The sequence below is a fragment of the Erinaceus europaeus genome, chromosome 1, assembly GCF_950295315.1.
Source record: "Erinaceus europaeus chromosome 1, mEriEur2.1, whole genome shotgun sequence".
NCBI lineage: Eukaryota > Metazoa > Chordata > Mammalia > Eulipotyphla > Erinaceidae > Erinaceus > Erinaceus europaeus.
The window spans coordinates 31,383,037-31,400,465 of NC_080162.1; the positions used below are offsets into that span (position 1 = coordinate 31,383,037).

General features: G+C 46.5%; 1 protein-coding gene across 24 annotated transcripts in view; it reads left to right on the top strand.

The window, feature by feature from the left end:
* CAMK2G (calcium/calmodulin dependent protein kinase II gamma) overlaps nucleotides 1–17,429 on the top strand; it is a 74,924-nt gene that overhangs the window by 18,972 nt on the left and 38,523 nt on the right. For 23 of the 24 annotated variants that reach the window (XM_060174121.1, XM_060173285.1, XM_016186965.2 and 20 more), the window contains exons 4-10: nucleotides 6,724–6,778; nucleotides 8,397–8,462; nucleotides 12,130–12,202; nucleotides 12,361–12,463; nucleotides 12,885–12,968; nucleotides 13,406–13,500; nucleotides 14,101–14,223. In XM_060174121.1, coding sequence (XP_060030104.1) covers nucleotides 6,724–6,778; nucleotides 8,397–8,462; nucleotides 12,130–12,202; nucleotides 12,361–12,463; nucleotides 12,885–12,968; nucleotides 13,406–13,500; nucleotides 14,101–14,223 — 599 coding nt within the window. The remainder of the gene's footprint in view (nucleotides 1–6,723; nucleotides 6,779–8,396; nucleotides 8,463–12,129; nucleotides 12,203–12,360; nucleotides 12,464–12,884; nucleotides 12,969–13,405; nucleotides 13,501–14,100; nucleotides 14,224–17,429) is intronic. The other variant, XM_060173499.1, reaches the window with a different exon arrangement.

Sequence of the window (17,429 nt, forward strand, 5' to 3'; positions counted from 1 at the left end):
ACATGTTACAGTGCTCAATGACCTAGCTTCAAGCTCCCAGTTCCCCACCTGCAGGGGAAACTTCATGAGCAATGAAGCAGTACTGTAGGTATCTCTGTCTCTCTTTCCTTCTCTCTCGCTCTCGCTCTCTCTTTTTCTCTGCCTTCTCTCTCAATTTATTTCTGTCCTATCAAGTTAAATAAAGTTCAAAAAATTCAAAAGAAAAACATGCAAATTAAGTTTATTAACAAAAACAAATACAACCTGTTATTCTGCAAATCCTAAAACAACCCTAGGAGAGTGACCAGAGGTGTGGAGTTGAGAGGAGGATAGGGCATAGTGCTAATCGTCTGAAGTCTGAATGGAGTGGGTTATTCCTGTGATCTGCTTGCTCCCTGCTCCAAATTCCTCTAATGAATAGACTCTGTCTTCCATTCATGCTGAGCTGTCCCAGCAGTTTCAGTCATAGTCTGGCATTGTGAATTAGAGCAGCATTTCTCAAACTTTTATGTTTTCGTGAATCACCTAGGGATTGTGTTAAAATTCTGCTTCTGATTCAGGAGGTCTGGGGTGGATTTGAGATTCCTCATGTCTGCAGTAGTCTCCAAGTGGTGTTCATTGCTGCTGGAAAAGCAAAGTTTATGGCTTTGATATCACGTTCTCAAGGTTTGAATGTAGTACTTACAGGTTTAATGACTGTGATCTCCAGCAAATTTAGTGCACTTGCTCCTCCATTCTGTCATCAGCCTTTTTATGGAATTGTGAGATGCTTCACTAAACAGATGAGGTCTAGTAATGAATGGAGACTGGGCTGGGTTGTGGCGCACACAGTTAAGCGCACTGAGTACAGAGTGCAAAGACCTGCAGAAGGATTTGGGTTCAAGCCCCCGGCTCCCCACCTGCAGGGCAGTCGCTGCAGGTGTCTGTCTTTCTCTCTCTCTCTGTCTCCCCCTCCTGTCTGTCTCCCCCTCCTCTCTCCATTTCTCTCTATCTAACCCAATCAAGTGGAAAAAATGGCCACCAGGAGCAGTGGATTCATAGTGCCAGCGTGGAGCCCTGATGATAACTCTGGAGGCAGAAAAGAAAGAAAGAAAAAGAAAGAATGGAACAAAAGAAGCAGAGATTCCCCAAGATTTGTTAGTTAAAATGTGACATGCTGTATGGATTTTCTCTTTTTCTTCCTTTCTCTCTCTCCCTCCTACTCTTCCTCCTCTTTACATTAGAGTAAAAGAAGTAAAGCACTTCAGCATTGTTCCACCACTCATGGATCTCCCCACTTGTCACCCGTGGTGCTCCCATGTAGTCAGTCCTGGGGCACTGTGCCTGACTGGCTCAGCTGTCTCTTCTCTCTGCTGGGTGGTTTTTAAAAAATTGGAAATAGTAGGAAAGATAGTATAAAGTTTATGTAAAAATACGTTCATGCCTGAGGCTCCATAGTCTCAGGTTCAGTTCCTGCACCACCATAAGCCAGAGCTGAGCAGTTGTCTGCGTGAAAGATAAATAGGGGCTGTGTGGTGGCACACCCAGCGGACTACACACTCTGTACCATTTAAGAGGACTCAGGTTTAAGTCCCCAGTTTCTTTTTATTTTTAATCTGGATTTATTTATTGAATAGACACAGCCAGAAATTGAGAGGGAAGGGGGTGATAGACAGAGAGACACCTGCCGTACTGCTTCACCACTCATGAAACTTTCCCCTGGCAGGTAGGAAGTGGGGACTCGAACCTGGGTCCTTGCACACTGTAATGTGCACTTGACCAGGTGTACCACATCCCTGACTCCCAAGTTCCCCCCCCCCCTTTTTTTTTGTCTCCAGGGTTATGGCTGGGGCTTGGTGCCTGCACTACGAATCCACTGCTCCTAGAGCCTATTTTTTTCCCTTTTGTTGCCCTTGTTTATTGTTTTTGTTATTATTGTTGTTGTTATTGCTGTCACTGTTGCTGGATAGGATAGGATAGAAAGAAATGGAGTGAGAACGGGAAGACAGAGAGGAGGAGAGAAAGACAACTGCAGACCTCCTTCATCGCCTTTGAAGTGATCCCTCTGCAGGTGGAGAGCCGGGGGCTTGAACCGGGATCCCTACTCCAGCCCTTGCACTCTGCACCATGTGCACTTAACTCACTGTGCTACCACCTGGCCCCCAAGTCTCCAATTTTTTTTCTTCTTTAAATATTTTTAATATTTATTTATTCCCTTTTATTGCCCTTGTTTTATTGTTGTTGTAGCTATTATTGATGTCGTTGTTGGATAGGATAGAGAGAAATGGAGAGAGGAGGGGAAGACAAAGAGGGGGAGAGAAAGATAGACACCTGCAGACCTGCTTCATCGCCTGTGAAGCGGCACCCCTGCAGGTGGGGAGCCAGGAGCTGGAACCAGGATCCTTGAGCCAGTCCTTGTGCTTTGTACCACCAGCGCTTAACCTGCTGTGCTACTGCCTGACTCCCCAAGTCCCCAGTTTCTAACTATGGGGGGAAGCTTCACAAGTGGTGGAGCAGTGCTGCTGGTATCTCTCCTCCCTGTCTCTGTCTCTCAACCTCTATAAAAAAATTAATGATGGGAATCGGGCAGTAGCGCTGCAGGTTAAGCGCAGGTGGCACAAAGTGCAATGACCAGCATAAGGATCCCAGTTCGATCCCCCAGCTCCCCATCTGCAGGGGAGTCGCTTCACAAGTGGTAAAGAAGCAGGTCTGCAGGTGTCTATCTTTCTCTCCTCCTCTCTGTCTTTCCCTCCTCTCTCCATTTCTCTCTGTCCTATCCAACAATAATAACTACAACAATAAAACAAGGGCAACAAAAGGGAATAAATAAATAAATATTTTATTTTAAAAATTAATTAATTTAAAAAAATTAATGGCAACCAGAAACACTGAATCATGAAGACACTGAGCCCCAGCAATAGAACCCTGGTGGCATAAATAAATAAATAAATAAATAAGCCACAACATCTGGTTTGTGATTTTGTTAGTCCTTGAAGGTATGAACCATCAAATAAGGTATTTTTAAAGAGCAATGATTCATTTTATCGCTGAGATGCAGTAAATGCGTTACACTCTTTGCCTTACTGTTTATAGACTGGTCTAACTCTCCTTGACCTTCATGCCCTCTCCTTACTGTGAGGTGGGCTGGGCATCAGACTATTAGTTCATGCATCCATAGCATCTTCCACTTCTGCTTCACAGCCCTCCATAAAGCATACTTTGTGTGAGTGCTGGTTTAAAGCCCGCCTTCCTCCTTCTGGAAAGTCTGCAGTGGCAAGGCCAGGCTTCTCCCTGAAGTATCTGTGGCATGTACAGCCATGCCTCCTTCAGGGAAGGTATCTCATGGATGTTTTGAGCAAAGCAGAATGACCAGGACCAGTGAGGACAGGTTGGATGGCCTTTGCCGAGGAGGATAAGCAGCTTTTCTACTGTATTAGGAATCTAAACATTGACTTGTTTTAGTTTCATGCCTCTATCCTGCCACTTATTATGACCTTGGGTAAATTTCTTTTGGAGCCTCAGTTTCCTATTCTGTCACCTGGGAGTGACAGAGTAGCTACCTCAAAGAATTAAGACTAGGGTTGGATGTGAGGGTGATCTCGCTGTGACATCTGTCACCCCATTGATCGCCAGGGTTGATTCGGCTGATCTGGCTGGCTAAGCGGGTGTCCCCTTCCTCCCTCACCGCTCCATGTATGTCCCTCCCGAAGCTGCACACTCGGTGGAAGAGGACGGCCTTCCCTGAATAGAAACGGACCGGGCTTCGGTCGAGGGTATAGGAGTAGCTGCGCTCCCCTGCTAGAACCTCCAAACAAACTCTCAAGACTAGGGTTCAGTAAGATGGCATGTACAAAGCATTTACCACAGTACCTGGTACACAGAAACAGCTCAGTTGAGTGTTGTTATCACATGGCTTATCATTATTAAGCATCTGTTAGATAGGCACCTAGTGTGGCATTGCCAAGTTTCTCCTCTCGTTCTCCACTCCCTGCTAATTTTCTTTACAAATGAAAAAGTAATGACAGCAGTCTCTGTTCAGCTATGGGGCTTTCCACACCGTTCTTGCTTGAGGGCACACATCAGAACTATTCTCCGGGCTGGGTGGCTCGGGAAGATTAATCTGCTGCTGCTACTCCTCTGCTGTTTCTCCTCTTGGCTTCTTCCCACCTGGGTTCAGTGTGTGGCCCTCCAGGAGAAGGGAAGCACCATTGACTACCTGACTGGACAAAACAAGTGAGAGTGCCTATACTTTTTGCCCGATTCTCAGTCTTTTTATGCCGGACTGGAAGGCAGGCATCAACCCCAGGGCCGGGGGAGGCAGGGTCAGGTGTCAGGTCTCCCCTGAGAAAGACTGTTAGCTCCACACTGTCCTGTTAACTCACCATTCTGCTGCTGTTAGTCACCTCCCTAATGAAGCTGGTCTTTAGCTTCTGGGACAGTTGATTTCCAGGGGATTATTTGTATTACACACTTTAATGCTTTTTAATAGCAAATTTTTAATTAAATGGAAAGTCCTTTTGGAAGCAAGGGAGTAGCAGCTGCAGTAGGACTCAGTGTGAATTACTGACTGAGACCAGAGAAGCACAAGTGAGGCGGGAGGGTGGCAGGGCTTTGGGGAGCTCACTTGTGTACGCCACGGTTGGTTAGTTGGAAGGAAGGCAGGGATCTGGCGGTAACTCCGTTCCTCTGCCCTAAAAGCCCTCAGCTCTCATCTCTAGGCCTAGAAAAGCATTAGCCTGTCTGCTAGAGTATAGAAAAAATGAATTTGAGGAGAAAGAATATGGCAAGTGCCACCTGCCTCTGCCTTCATTGGTAAATCATAGAAATAAAGAGTTGGGGCTGGAATGTAGGAATTGAGTTAGCTATATGCTTTCCAATAGGAAGTGTAAACAGTTATTACGCCCTAGTTGTAGTCCTAGAAGACCTGAGTACTCATTTGTCATATAAAGGGACTGAGGGGCTACAGTGATGGCTCGGTGCCTGTATTTTACATTCTGACTGATTTTGCTTTGATGGGAGAGGATGTAGGGAAGCACCTCAGCCCTTATAAAATGTTCTGACATTGGAAATGGAAGACTTTCGATTGGGATGGTTAGCAGTCTGGGCCTGCCAGGAAGAGAGTTTGATTTTTTTTTTGCCTCCAAGAAGCTCACTGAGGGGCTGGGTGGTGGTGTACCTGGTTAAGCTCACATGTCACCATGGGCAAGGACCTGGGTTCAAGACCCCATTCCCCCACCTGCAGAGGGAATACTTCATGAGTGGTGAAGCAGGTCTGCAGGTGTCTAGGGGTCTTTCTCTCCCCTCCTCATCCCTTCTCAATTTTTCTCTCCTTTCCCAAAAAAAAAAAAAAAAAAAGAAGCTACTGGGAGTGATGGATTCATAGTGCAGGCACCAGGCCCTATTGATAACCCTGGTTGGGGGCTTTGGAGGGGAAGAAGTTCACTGGTAAGTTTGGTGTCAGGCCATTCCTAAAGTGAGGTGCCCCTGAAGCTGCAAAAGGTTGAAGTGAGGGTTTAGGTAGACCTTTGGAATAGAGGTTCCGTATTCATAGAGTTTAGGTCAGGAAAGGGACAGAAAGAGCCACACAGTTGGCCAAAGCCTCAAGTTGTATGTATGCATTAGAATGATGCTCAGAGGTTGGCATTTAACCCAAAGGTAGTTTGTGGGCAGAAGCTTAACAAGGAGACCTCAGAAAACTTTAGGTTGGCTTTTTGCTCAGGAGTTATGAAGGCAGGGAGTAGGAAGGGATTCTGCTCGCCAGTCTTTTCTTTCAGTTGGTGAGTTGTCCTGGTCAGCTCCCAGAAGTGGCCTCCTGGACTGTCTAGGATGCTACTGTCGGTGTGCTCATGATTAGTGTCTCTCCTGGGCTCTGTTGCCTGGACGTATGGGCTTCTCCATATTTCTTATATGACGCAGCAGCATAAACTAGTTTTTAGAGCCAAAAATAACTGGGTCACATCTTGACATGGCACATCCTTAGCCTTTAATGAGATACTATGTGCCCCCGAAGGTCCAGTGATGACCTCTGTAGTGTGGGAGTAATATGGTGATAATCGAGAATAGCAAGCTCCTTGAAGGCAAGCACTCTGCCTTTTCTAAATCCCACCATCCAGCACAGGGTCTGGTATGTATCAGGCATTCAGTAAATGCTGTAGAATAAGTAATGCATGTGAAGAACCTCCAGAAAGCCAGGGCCGTAAGGAGCACTTAATAATGGTTACTGTTGTTACTGCCGGAGTCTGCATGTTGCTTCCTGCTCTCAGCATCCCCCCCATTATCTTCGCTCCATGCCTTCCTGCCAGGCTCTGGGTTTCCAGCTTCCTCCCCTCCCCTACATTGTACTGTTCCATTGTACTTACTCCTCTGAAAGTGCTCTTGGGCTTCCTATCTTGTTCTCTGTCCCTGTGGCCCATGTCACTTTGTCATTTCTTGGTGTTTATCACACAGCACACCCCAGGACCAACTTCTCTGGGACTAGCCCCCAACTCTGAAGGCTCTTGCTGTTCTTAAGTCATGTAGCTTCTATGTTTTGCCTCTGTGTGAGACAGTCTGAGGTGGCAGCCAAAACACTGGCCCTGAGATCTGGTAGTCTCTGCTCTCTGACTGCATAACCACAGATCGGGAAGTGTTGGCTTATTGCCACTGCTGTCCCTCCAAGAGAGAACCTGGTAAGACGAACAGGATGAGGCAGAGTAGAGTCGATGAAGAGGATGGGATTTCCAAGTTTTTTCCTGTTAATCTCTGACCCCATCTCCTCTTTTGCAGTGCGCCTCCATGACAGTATTTCTGAAGAAGGGTTTCACTACCTCGTGTTTGACCTGTAAGTGCCGCTTTCTAGGGGTGGGGGTGAGGGGTGGTAAGACTTCCCTCTAGTTGACTCAAGATGAAGGAAAATGTCCTCAGTTGGGTCTTCAGCTTTTGCTAAGGGAAGGGATTTGATTTTGAACTTCTCCCCTCTGGTAATGGGCAGATTGCTGAGGGAAGATTTCATTGTTTGCTCAGTATCACCCCAGGGCCCCCAAACCCCAGCGGTGATGATGTTGCTCTTGTATTTCTATTCAAAAGCACATCTGTGAAGATGCTTTTTTCTTGTTCCTTTTAAATATTTTTATTCATTTTTAATATATTTATTTTCTCTTTTGTTGCCCTTGTTTTTTATTGTTGTAGTTATTGTTGTTATTGATGTCATCATTGTTAGATAGGACAGAGAGAAATGGAGAGAAGAGGGGAAGACAGAGGGGGAGAGAAAGATAGACACCTGCAGACCTGCTTCACCACCTGTGAAGCGACCCCCCTGCAGGTGGGGAGTCAGGGGCTCGAACCGGGATCCTTGTGCCGGTCCTTGGTGTTTGGCGCCACATGCTCTTAACCCGCTGTGCTACCGCCTGACTCCCTATGCGTTGTTCTTAGTAGAGAAGTGAAATAGGGCTCTTTGCATGATCTTAGAAACTCTAGGATATTTTTTTATCTTTTTTTTTAATTTTTTTTTAATTTATTCCCTTTTGTTGCCCTTGTTTTATTGTTGTAGTTATCATTGCTGTCATTGTTGTTGGATAGAACAGAGAGAAATGGAGAGAGGAGGGGAAGACAGAGAGGGGGAGAGAAAGATAGACACCTGCAGACCTGCTTCACCACTTGTGAAGCGACTCCCCTGCAGGTGGGGAGTCGGGGCTCGAACCGGGATCCTTATGCCGGTGAAACTCTAGGATATTTAAGGTAGCTTTTATTAGTCATAGGATGGGCTCCAATTGATTTCTCTCCCACTTTGGTTATGGTTTAATATCTGAAAAGTGATTCTTCACCACCTTGGAATGCTTCTGGAATTTCCAGAGTTGGATCCCTCTGCCTGTGGCCTCCTTGTTCTTCAGCTTCATAGTTCTCTCCTCCTTGGGAGGCTATTTGTTTTCATATTAGTCGCTAGTAAAGCTCAGACTATCTAAGCCGATCATTTTATTTCTTTTTCTTTTTAAATTTTTTTTTTATTATCTTTATTTTATTTACTGGATAGAGACAGCCAGAAATCAGGAGGGACGGGGGTGATAGAGAGGGAGAGACAGAGAGATACCTGCAGCCCTGCTTCTCCACTTGCAAAGCTTTCCCTCTGCGGGTTGGGGGCTGGGGGCTCGAACCCAGGTCCTTGCTGCGCATTGTAACAAATGTGATCAACCACCCGGCCCCTAAGCTGATCATTTAAATCTTCACTCCCAATATATCCACCTTTGTCTTAGTTTGACCAATCTATAGGTCGCTGAAACAAATGTGCAGAAAGGAGAGAGGGCATATGGCACTGAGTGAGTATGTCCCGGGATCTCAGGCAAAATCCATGTAGAGCTGGGATTTCTTTAAAAGCTGTTCTGCAGCTTGACCTGTTACCTGTCGGATGTTGGGGTTGACTTACTGACCTGCTTCCTCTGACCCTTTTCATCTGTTTGTTTCAGTGTTACTGGTGGGGAACTGTTTGAAGACATCGTGGCCAGGGAGTACTACAGTGAAGCTGATGCCAGGTGAGATAAAGGCCCTGTAGCCTGTGTGAATCTTGGCCATCTTGGAAGGAAAGGCTCTGCGTCCATTTGAGTAGACGCTGGGGAACATCAGAAGAGCTTTTGCCTGAACAAAGATTCTATAGAGCTGGAGCTGGGCTGTGTTTCTGTGGGCAGAAAATTCAACACTCAGATTTTTTTTTTTTTAATGCTCTTAGAAGTCTCCTTCACCCTGTCACTCTAGAACTACCTATTCTTTCGTTGCTGTGTGCTCACAGGCATGGCCATGGCCCCTGCCTACTGCACTTCTTTCCTTTGACACATTCTATTCTGTATAAGGCATTCTGGGGATGATCCAGAGATGGAGAAAATGTGATTTCTTTCCTGAAGGAGGATAAATGGCTGGGTTAGTGATCCAACCAGAGACCTTCTTGGGAGAGTTCAACTTGTAGTGCCATGTCTCTTGACCACCATGACCAGCCCTGATATGGGACCCCTTGGGCTGACTGACTTGTAGACCCACCCCTCAGCCCCCAGCCATCTATGAAATCCCTGGCAGCTCCTTTGTGTGACACAGCAAAATTCCTCCCACACCACAGCTCTCTTGGCCTGCCTTTCCTACCTCAGCTCCTCCCCCAGTCCCAAATTTTCTCTGAGGGTGATGTCTTTACAGCCTGGTTTTGATCATCCTGCCTGTAGCTTATCTGGCATGTGTGGCAGGGCTGGCTGTCTCTGGGGAGTGGGGGAGCATGGCTTCCTCACAGATTTCTCAACCCCAAGAGTCCAGTGTTTGCTGATCAACTTCAGATGCTTCAGCCTCAGGAAAAATTCTCAAGTGGGGAGATGAATTCCAGTGCCAGCAGGGGAGGACCAGACTCCAGGCGGGAGGAGGCGGTGATAGCTCAGGGAGCCTGGAGGGGAGGAGGGAGAACTGGGGGGGGGGGTGACTGTACCAGTGGGTTTGGCCTGGCTCTGCTGGGACACTTCGCACTTTTGCCATTTTTGGCCAGAAGGCTCTCCCTGCTAGCCTGGCTCTGTTCTAATTATACATTTCTGTGGAGACGCGCCTGTTCAGCTCAGTCTTAAAGTCTCTTTGGCCTGCTGTTGGGCTGTGCCCTGTAGGGAGCCCTGGCATACAGGTTGGAGCCGTAGGGATCAGGCACTACCACATGTAGGGAACAGGTTTACTGAGTATCTGGGGTGCTTGGCTGGTGACCTGGACTTACTCCTTTCTCTTAAATCTGGATGTCTGGGCTTCCATGAGAAATAAGAGGTCCTGCTAGGCTCCTGGAGGCTGAGTCAGCACAACTGACATTTAGGGTCAGATATTTCTTGTTGGAAGGGCTCCTCTTTTGCCTGGTAGAGGTTTCCTCACCCTACCCGCCAGATTCTAGTAGCACCCTGCCCTCAGTTATCACCAGAAATGTCTTCAGGTTTTGCTAGATATCACCTGGGAGGCAAACTCATCCCCCATTTTTCACTGCTGCTCTTCACTACCAGTGGTCCCTGCCAGGAGTCTGATTGCAGATCTAACAGGGTGGTTTTAAAAGGAGATATAGCCTGATTCAAGAATCAGCAGCTCAGTATGATTGTAAGTTAGCTTGTCTTTTTCTGTGCAGAATCACTATCAAAAATGTTCCTCAGGACCCTGCCTCTTAAAGGCACTGTTATTATTTGTGGTTTTTGTGTATGGTAAAGGCACTGGGATCTCACACCAGGATTTTACCACTCCCGGGCTGCTTTTTCATTCAAGTAAAGAGAGAGAGGGAGAAACAGCGCAGCACCAGCACCTCGCACGTGGTGCCAGGACTCTAACCTAGGCCTCATGCACAGCAAGACACACACCATCCCCAATGAGCTGTCTCTCTGGCCCAAGTGCATTATTTCTTTTTCTTTTGTTTTAAATTTATCTAGGGGGCAGGGGTAGATAGCATAATGGTTATGCAAACAGACTCTCATGTCTGAGGCTCCAAAGTCCCAGGTTCAATCCCCTGCACCAGCATAAGCCAGAGCTGAGCAGTGCTCCGGTAAAAAAAAAAAAAAAAAATCATCTAGTGGGGCCAGGCGGTGGCACACTTGGTTAAATGCACATAGTACTAAGCACAAAGACCTGGGTTCAAGCCCCTACTCCCCGCCTGCAGCAGGGATGCTTCATGAGGGTGAAACAGGTCTGCTGGTGTCTGTCTGTCTTTCCCTCTATCTATCCCCTCACCTCTCAATTTCTCTCTGTCATATTGAATAAAGAGACAGAAATGACCATCAGGAATGGTGGATTTGTAGTACTGGCGCTGAGCCCCAGCAATAACCCTGGAGGTAAATAATAATAATAAAATAAATACATAGATTTATTTAGCCACAAGGGTTTCCACCACTCCTAGCAGACTTTTTTTTTTATTAGATAAAGGGTGAAAGAAAGAGAGAAAGAGAGGGAGAGGTAAAGGGAGAAGGGGAGAGACCACATCACCACTCCTGAAGCTTCCCTCATTTATGTGCTCCCATGTGGTAGCCCAGGGCTCAAACCCAGTCCTTACAAATGGTAAAGTGTATATACTGAGTGAGATATCACCTGGCCTCCCCTCACCCACCATTTTTCTTTTAAGATTTATTTATTTATTTTGTGAGATAGAGGCCAGAGCAGCACTCAGTATATGTAGCACTGTTGCTGGGGATCAAACTAGGGATCTCATGCTTGCAAGTGAAGAACTCTACCACTTGCTACCACCCAGGCTATGGTATATTATTGTTTTCTTTCTTTGCTTCTTTTTTTCTTCTTCCTTTCTTTTTAAAGGTTTTAACTGTTAATACGAGAGGGAGGAGAGAGAACCAGAGCATTATTCTGGTACAAGTATTGCCAGGGACTGAACTCAGGGCCTCATGCTTACGAGTTCAGTGACCTGTGCACTGTACTGCCATTCATGTACACGCTACAGTACAGTGTCTGTTAAAGGTATCTGCAACCTTCTCTCCTGATTGTAGAAAGCCCAGTGCCTGCAGGCACTCAGTAAAGGTTTAAATAAATGAATGCAGGCATCTACTCTAAAAAAAAATATTAGGTCTATGGATTCTCTAAATTGCTACCCTAAGCCTGTTCAGGGGTCAGGGGGAGAAGGAGAAGGAATTGGATGGGGGGCCAGGTGGTGGCACACCTGGTTTAGCACACACATTACAATGAGGAAAGACCTGGGTGCAAGCCCCTGGCCCCCACCTGCAGGGGGAAAGCTTCACATGTGGTGAAGCAGGGATGCAGGTGTCTCTCTGTCTCTTTCCCTCTCTTTCTCCCCCTTCCTCTCACTTTCTGCCTGTCTTTATCTGATAAATAAATAAGGATAATAAGAAAAAAATAAAAAGAGAGAGAAAGAATTGAATGGCCATTCTTTGTCTGGAGTCTGAGGTTTCCCAAAGTCTCTTGGAAACATTGATTGTGTTGGACCTTTACAGTCCAGGGAAATATTACGGATCCTGTTCTAGTCCTCCTGCCATTATCTGGTCGGAAACACTGGGCAAACCACTTAATGTGCCTGAGATTCATTTTCCTCTTTTACAATATAGGGGAAACTAGATGATACTCTCACTCAATCAGTGATTGTCTGTGAACCTGTGACCCAGCATTCCATGCTTTAGTCTGCAGCCTAGGGTCATGGATGACGTGATTTAACTGTGCACTGACACTCTTTTATTTCTGCTTCTGTAGCCACTGTATACATCAGATTCTGGAGAGTGTTAACCATATCCACCAGCATGACATTGTCCACCGGGACCTGAAGGTACTAACTACCCTGGCTCCCCTCCTGCCTCCTGTTTGTATGGTGTTGGCGCCACCTGGTGTCAGGCAGTGGTACTGCACAGGGATTCATAGGCCTTTTTGAGCCGCACTGCAGCAGCATCTCTGTGCCTCACAAGCTCCTCTCTTGTCCTTATACAGCCCGAGAATCTGCTGCTGGCAAGTAAATGCAAGGGTGCTGCCGTCAAGTTGGCCGATTTTGGCCTAGCCATTGAAGTGCAAGGAGAACAGCAGGCTTGGTTTGGTAAGGGTGACCCTGTCTTCCTGGAATATAGCCCCCGCCCTTCCTCTTCTTCCTTATCTGCCTTCCTGTCTCAGAACATGGGGGTTCTGGCCTCCTCATACTGGAGGAGAAGGAGGGTGCAGAGATCTCCCTGCTCCGCCCCCCCACCCCGGCCCACATGATTCAGTATAGTGAGTCTAGCTGCTTTTCTTGCTGCCTCTGGGAAGGAGTTGGGAGTTCCTGGTAGGCACACAGACTTGCCCCCTGATTGAGATTCCAGGCACTACAAGGAGCCCGGCCTGTTATCTTTTGCTGCCAGTGTGCTAAGAGCTTATGTAGCAAACGCAGCAGTAGTGAGACAAGACTTGGGGGAAATTGCTGATACGGATTTAATGAGAGTGAAAGTGGGTTCAGTTTGCCTCCACCCTCTCTTCTGCTACAGGTTTTGCTGGCACCCCAGGTTACTTATCCCCTGAGGTCTTGAGGAAAGATCCCTATGGAAAACCTGTGGATATCTGGGCCTGCGGTAAGCCCATTCCACACTCTCAGCTTTTCGGTGTTAAGGGCCCTCGACTTCCAGGGATGGTGAGAAAGAAGCATTGTTATTCCTTGCAGGCCCCACAACTGTCTGAAATCCAGGGTACTTGCTTTAGTGTCCATGGGATGGTTGTTCCCATCACACCCTCCTCCTCAAGTACTTCCTGGATTACATTATGTCCTTCTTGAAGAGGGATTTGCTGACATATTAGAGGATGGGTTGTGCCTAGAGAAATGTCTGGCACGGCCTGGTGACATGGGGAGCATCAGCAGGAAGGACTGGTGGCACAGCATTAACAGCTGGCATCCACTTCTGCCTCTGGTATGGCCCGGGACTTTCTGGGTGGCTCTGAGCCCCACGTGGCATTTCCTGGTTCCTCGAGTAAATAGGTGGCTGACCCTAATGACCTGTGTTCTGTTTCATAGGGGTCATCTTGTATATTCTCCTGGTGGGATACCCTCCCTTTTGGGATGAGGATCAGCACAAGCTATATCAGCAGATCAAAGCTGGAGCCTATGATGTACGGGCCAGTTTGTTCCCACCCCTTGGATTCTCTCCACAGGAAGAGATGAGTCCAGAGTGTCATGGGGAGGTGGGGAGTGCAAGGGGAGTTGGGTGATCAAGGATGAGCATGTGGATTTCAGTTTTTGTCACCCCTTGCCCAGGGAGCAGTTTTTCTACACAATCCTTGATAGCTCTAAAGTGAAGAAGCCCTCCGATCTGTAATTTGCAAAGAGTGATGTCATGTTAAACTGAGCTGCATCACAGAGGGATGAGAAATCTGGTGGCTCCCTCCACCGGAGTTTCTCCCACAGTGGAGAGACTTTGTAGACATTGCTGAACTGCCCTTTCCTCCTAATGGAGAGATGGCCCTTGAGCCAGAAGACACTCGAGACCTCTGCCTGCTCTGACCCCCTATCCTGGCATTCTGTGACTCTTTTATCTTCCTTCTCCAGTTTTTAAGTTGGCACAGGTCCTAGGATATACCCCAGGGCTTCTCCAACTCTGCCAGACAGCTGAAGGTTTCAGAGTAGTCCAACTTACAAGGTTGGTACGAAGAATCTACCTTTCTGAAGCTCATGAGTTCTGTTTCCTCCTTCCCTCTGCTCCTGCTCCTTAGTTCCCATCACCAGAGTGGGACACGGTGACTCCTGAAGCCAAGAACCTGATCAACCAGATGTTGACCATAAACCCTGCAAAGCGCATCACAGCTGACCAGGCTCTCAAGCATCCATGGGTCTGCGTAAGTATCTGCTCAAGACTGAGGTCAAGGATGTCAGCCCTCAGCGTGCCCTTAGTGGCTCCCTTAATCTTTTTCCCTTCCTTCCTTTCTTCTTCCTCCCCTTTTTTCCTTCCTTCACTTACTTATTTTAATTTGAGGTGATACTGGTTTACAGGACTGTATATATTTAAGGAGCACATCTTACACTTCTTTAAATGTGTTACCACACCACACCTACCGTCAGATTACCAGTGTCCGCCACCAGAGTCCACTGGACCTCTAACTCCACTTTTAAAAACAGAGAATAGTCATTCTGTTGCCCAGGCAAGAACTCTGGAAGAGGAACTAGGTGCAGCCCAGGGTCAGTGACTATCACCAAGAGGGACTCAGGAAGACACCAGGGATAACTGGTCTCTACCACCTGCCTCTCCCTCGCTCCCTTACCGAGTCATGTAGTTCTGCTCTTGCATGAGAGCTTAGCCTGACCTTGGCAGAGTATAGGTAGAGTTGATAGAAAGCAGCAGGCAGAACCTAAAACAAATCGCCAAGATCAGAGTGAGTATGCACTTCAGATGTCAACTCTCCTGGCAATGTGACCAAGACTTACTATATAGCAAGGGCCTCTGAGCAGTTGAACATCTTGGGTGGAGCAACAGCATAATGGTTATGCAAACAGACCCTTTCCCAGGTCCTAAATTTAATTTCCCCCACCTCCATAAGCCAGAGCTGAGTTGTGCTCTGGTTAAAAACAAACAAGCAGGGGTGTCGGGCCGTAGCATAGTAGGTTAAGCACACGTGGTGTGAAGCACAAGGACCGACCTGTGGATCCCAGTTCGAGCCCCTGGCTCCCCACCTGCAGGGGAGTCGCTTCACAAGCGGTGAAGCAGGGTCTACAGGTGATTATCTTTCTCTCCCTCTCTGTCTTCCCCTCCTCTCTCCATTTCTCTCTGTCTTATCCAACAACGACGACATCAATAACAATAATAACTACAACAATGAAAAATTAAACCAAAAAAATGGAAGCTTGATAATAAAGTACAGACTCTGGGAGAAGCTGTCAGTGTGCGTCAACACCCTCTGTTTTCATGTAAAGTTCTATCAAGCCGAAATACTGTTTTCAAACAAGGAAGATGCAGTAAACATCCTGGCAACTGGCACATTTGTTTGCACTTGATTGTGTTTACTGAAAACCTCTTTGCTACTGGCCTCCTTGTCGATGCTAGAGACGCAAAGTTGAATGATGTCTAAGATTATCTGGGGAGAGAGTCATCCAGACGACCTCTCTAAGTGTGCGTAATCACCCAGGCGCTGCCCCGTCCGTGGGATTACTGAATACTGTGTGGAGGAGGAGGTTAGCAAGGCTCAATGTGAGAGGGAAGGGAAACTGGTGGGCTTAAAGTTTGCTAAATTGGGTGTACATAAGGCTGCAGGGATACGAAGAAGAAGCCAAAAATATTTCATGACCTAAGTTTCTGCTTAAGGAAGGTGGATTTTATTCTGAGTGAATAGGGAGATATTAAAGGATTTTGTAGATAGGATGAAATTTACAATTAAGAATGATGGCTTTGGGGCCAGAGAGTTCAGTATTAGAACACAGGACTTGCATGTCTGAGGCTCCAGCTTCAATCCCCAGCACTGCCATATGCCAAGCTGTGTAGTGCTCAGGTCTCTCTGTCTCTCATTCTCTATCTCTTATGGAAAAATACTAGAAAGAAAAGCCACTATGGGCACAAGGGAGGTGATCTAGTGGGAAGAACCCATCCCTTCAATACCAGAGGCTCAAGGTTCTATCCCCAGCGCTACATGGGAGCATCAAGGACAGAGACAGTTGGAGCTCAGTGAATGGTGGAGCCATAGTTTCATGTGTCTGTGTCTTGCAAAAAACAAAAGCTATACACTGGAAAACTTGGGAAATGGTAGCAGTTCAGGATTGCAATGCATTGTGATTGTGAAGCCTTGTTTTATTCCATAGTACCACATTAAAAAAGAAAGATCACTTTGGAAACTATAGAAAATGGAATTGAAGAGGCCAGGGAGTAAATAACTAAGTAGTAAAGTACATACTTTTCCTTTTTATTATATAGTTTATTTTAATGAACGAGACATACAGAGAGAGAGTGGAGAGGAACCAGAGTACCACTCACCTGTGGCTTATGGTAGTGTTGGGGATTGAACCCAGGGCCTTAGAGCCTGAGACCTCTTTTGCATAACCTTTATGCTGTCACCCCAGCCTGAGTATATACCTTTTATGCATGAGACCCAGGTTTCCAACCCTGTTACCACATAAACAAGATAGACAAAATAAGTAGAACATCATAAATGGTAGAGCAATTCTCTCTCATTAAAAGGAAAAAAAAAAGTTGTGTGTGTGTGTGTGTGTATATATATATATATATATATATATATATATATATATATATATTCCATATATGTGTGTGTATGGGTGGGGCAGTAGCATAATGTTATGCAGACAGACCCTTTCCCAGGTCTGTTTCCCACATTCCCATATATATGGAATTGAGTGGTGGCACATCTGGTTAAGTGTGTTAGCATGTGCGACAACCCAGATTCAAACCCTGGTCCCCACCTGCGGGGGGGAAGCTGCACAAATGCTGTGGGTTTCTTTCTGTCTCTGTTTCCACCCATATCCCAATTTCTCTGTCTTTATCAAGTAAAATAAAGTAAAAAAATATATAGACTAGAAAAAGGAAGAAAAATGCATAATTATTGTAATACAGTAATGCCCTCAGGGGCTACTGAAAGGTGATGAAGGCTGGGGTTGACAGAATAACCTCCAGAACAGAATATTTCTTCAGCTCTTGAGCGCCCATTTTAAATTGGTTGCTTTCTTACTATGGTTGCTTTCTTAGCTACTACATTAGTAAAGTAAATCCCCTAGACAGTCATTTGCAGAGGAATGAAACTAGCCCGTCAGTTAACACCATGTACCAAAATAAGTTCCAGATGGGTTAAAGACCTAGATACTGGGGGCCGGGTGGTGACTCATCTGGTAGAATGAACATTTTACAATATGCAAGGACCCAGGTTAGGAACCCCCCCCCCGTTTGTTTCTTTCTTTCTTTCTTTCTTTCTTTCTTTCTTTCTTTCTTTCTTTCTTTCTTTCTTTCTTGCCTCCAGGGTTATTGCTGGGGCTCAGTGCCTGCACCATGAATCCACTGCTCCTGGAGACCATTTTTCCCCCTTTTTTTGTTGCCCTTGTTGTTGTA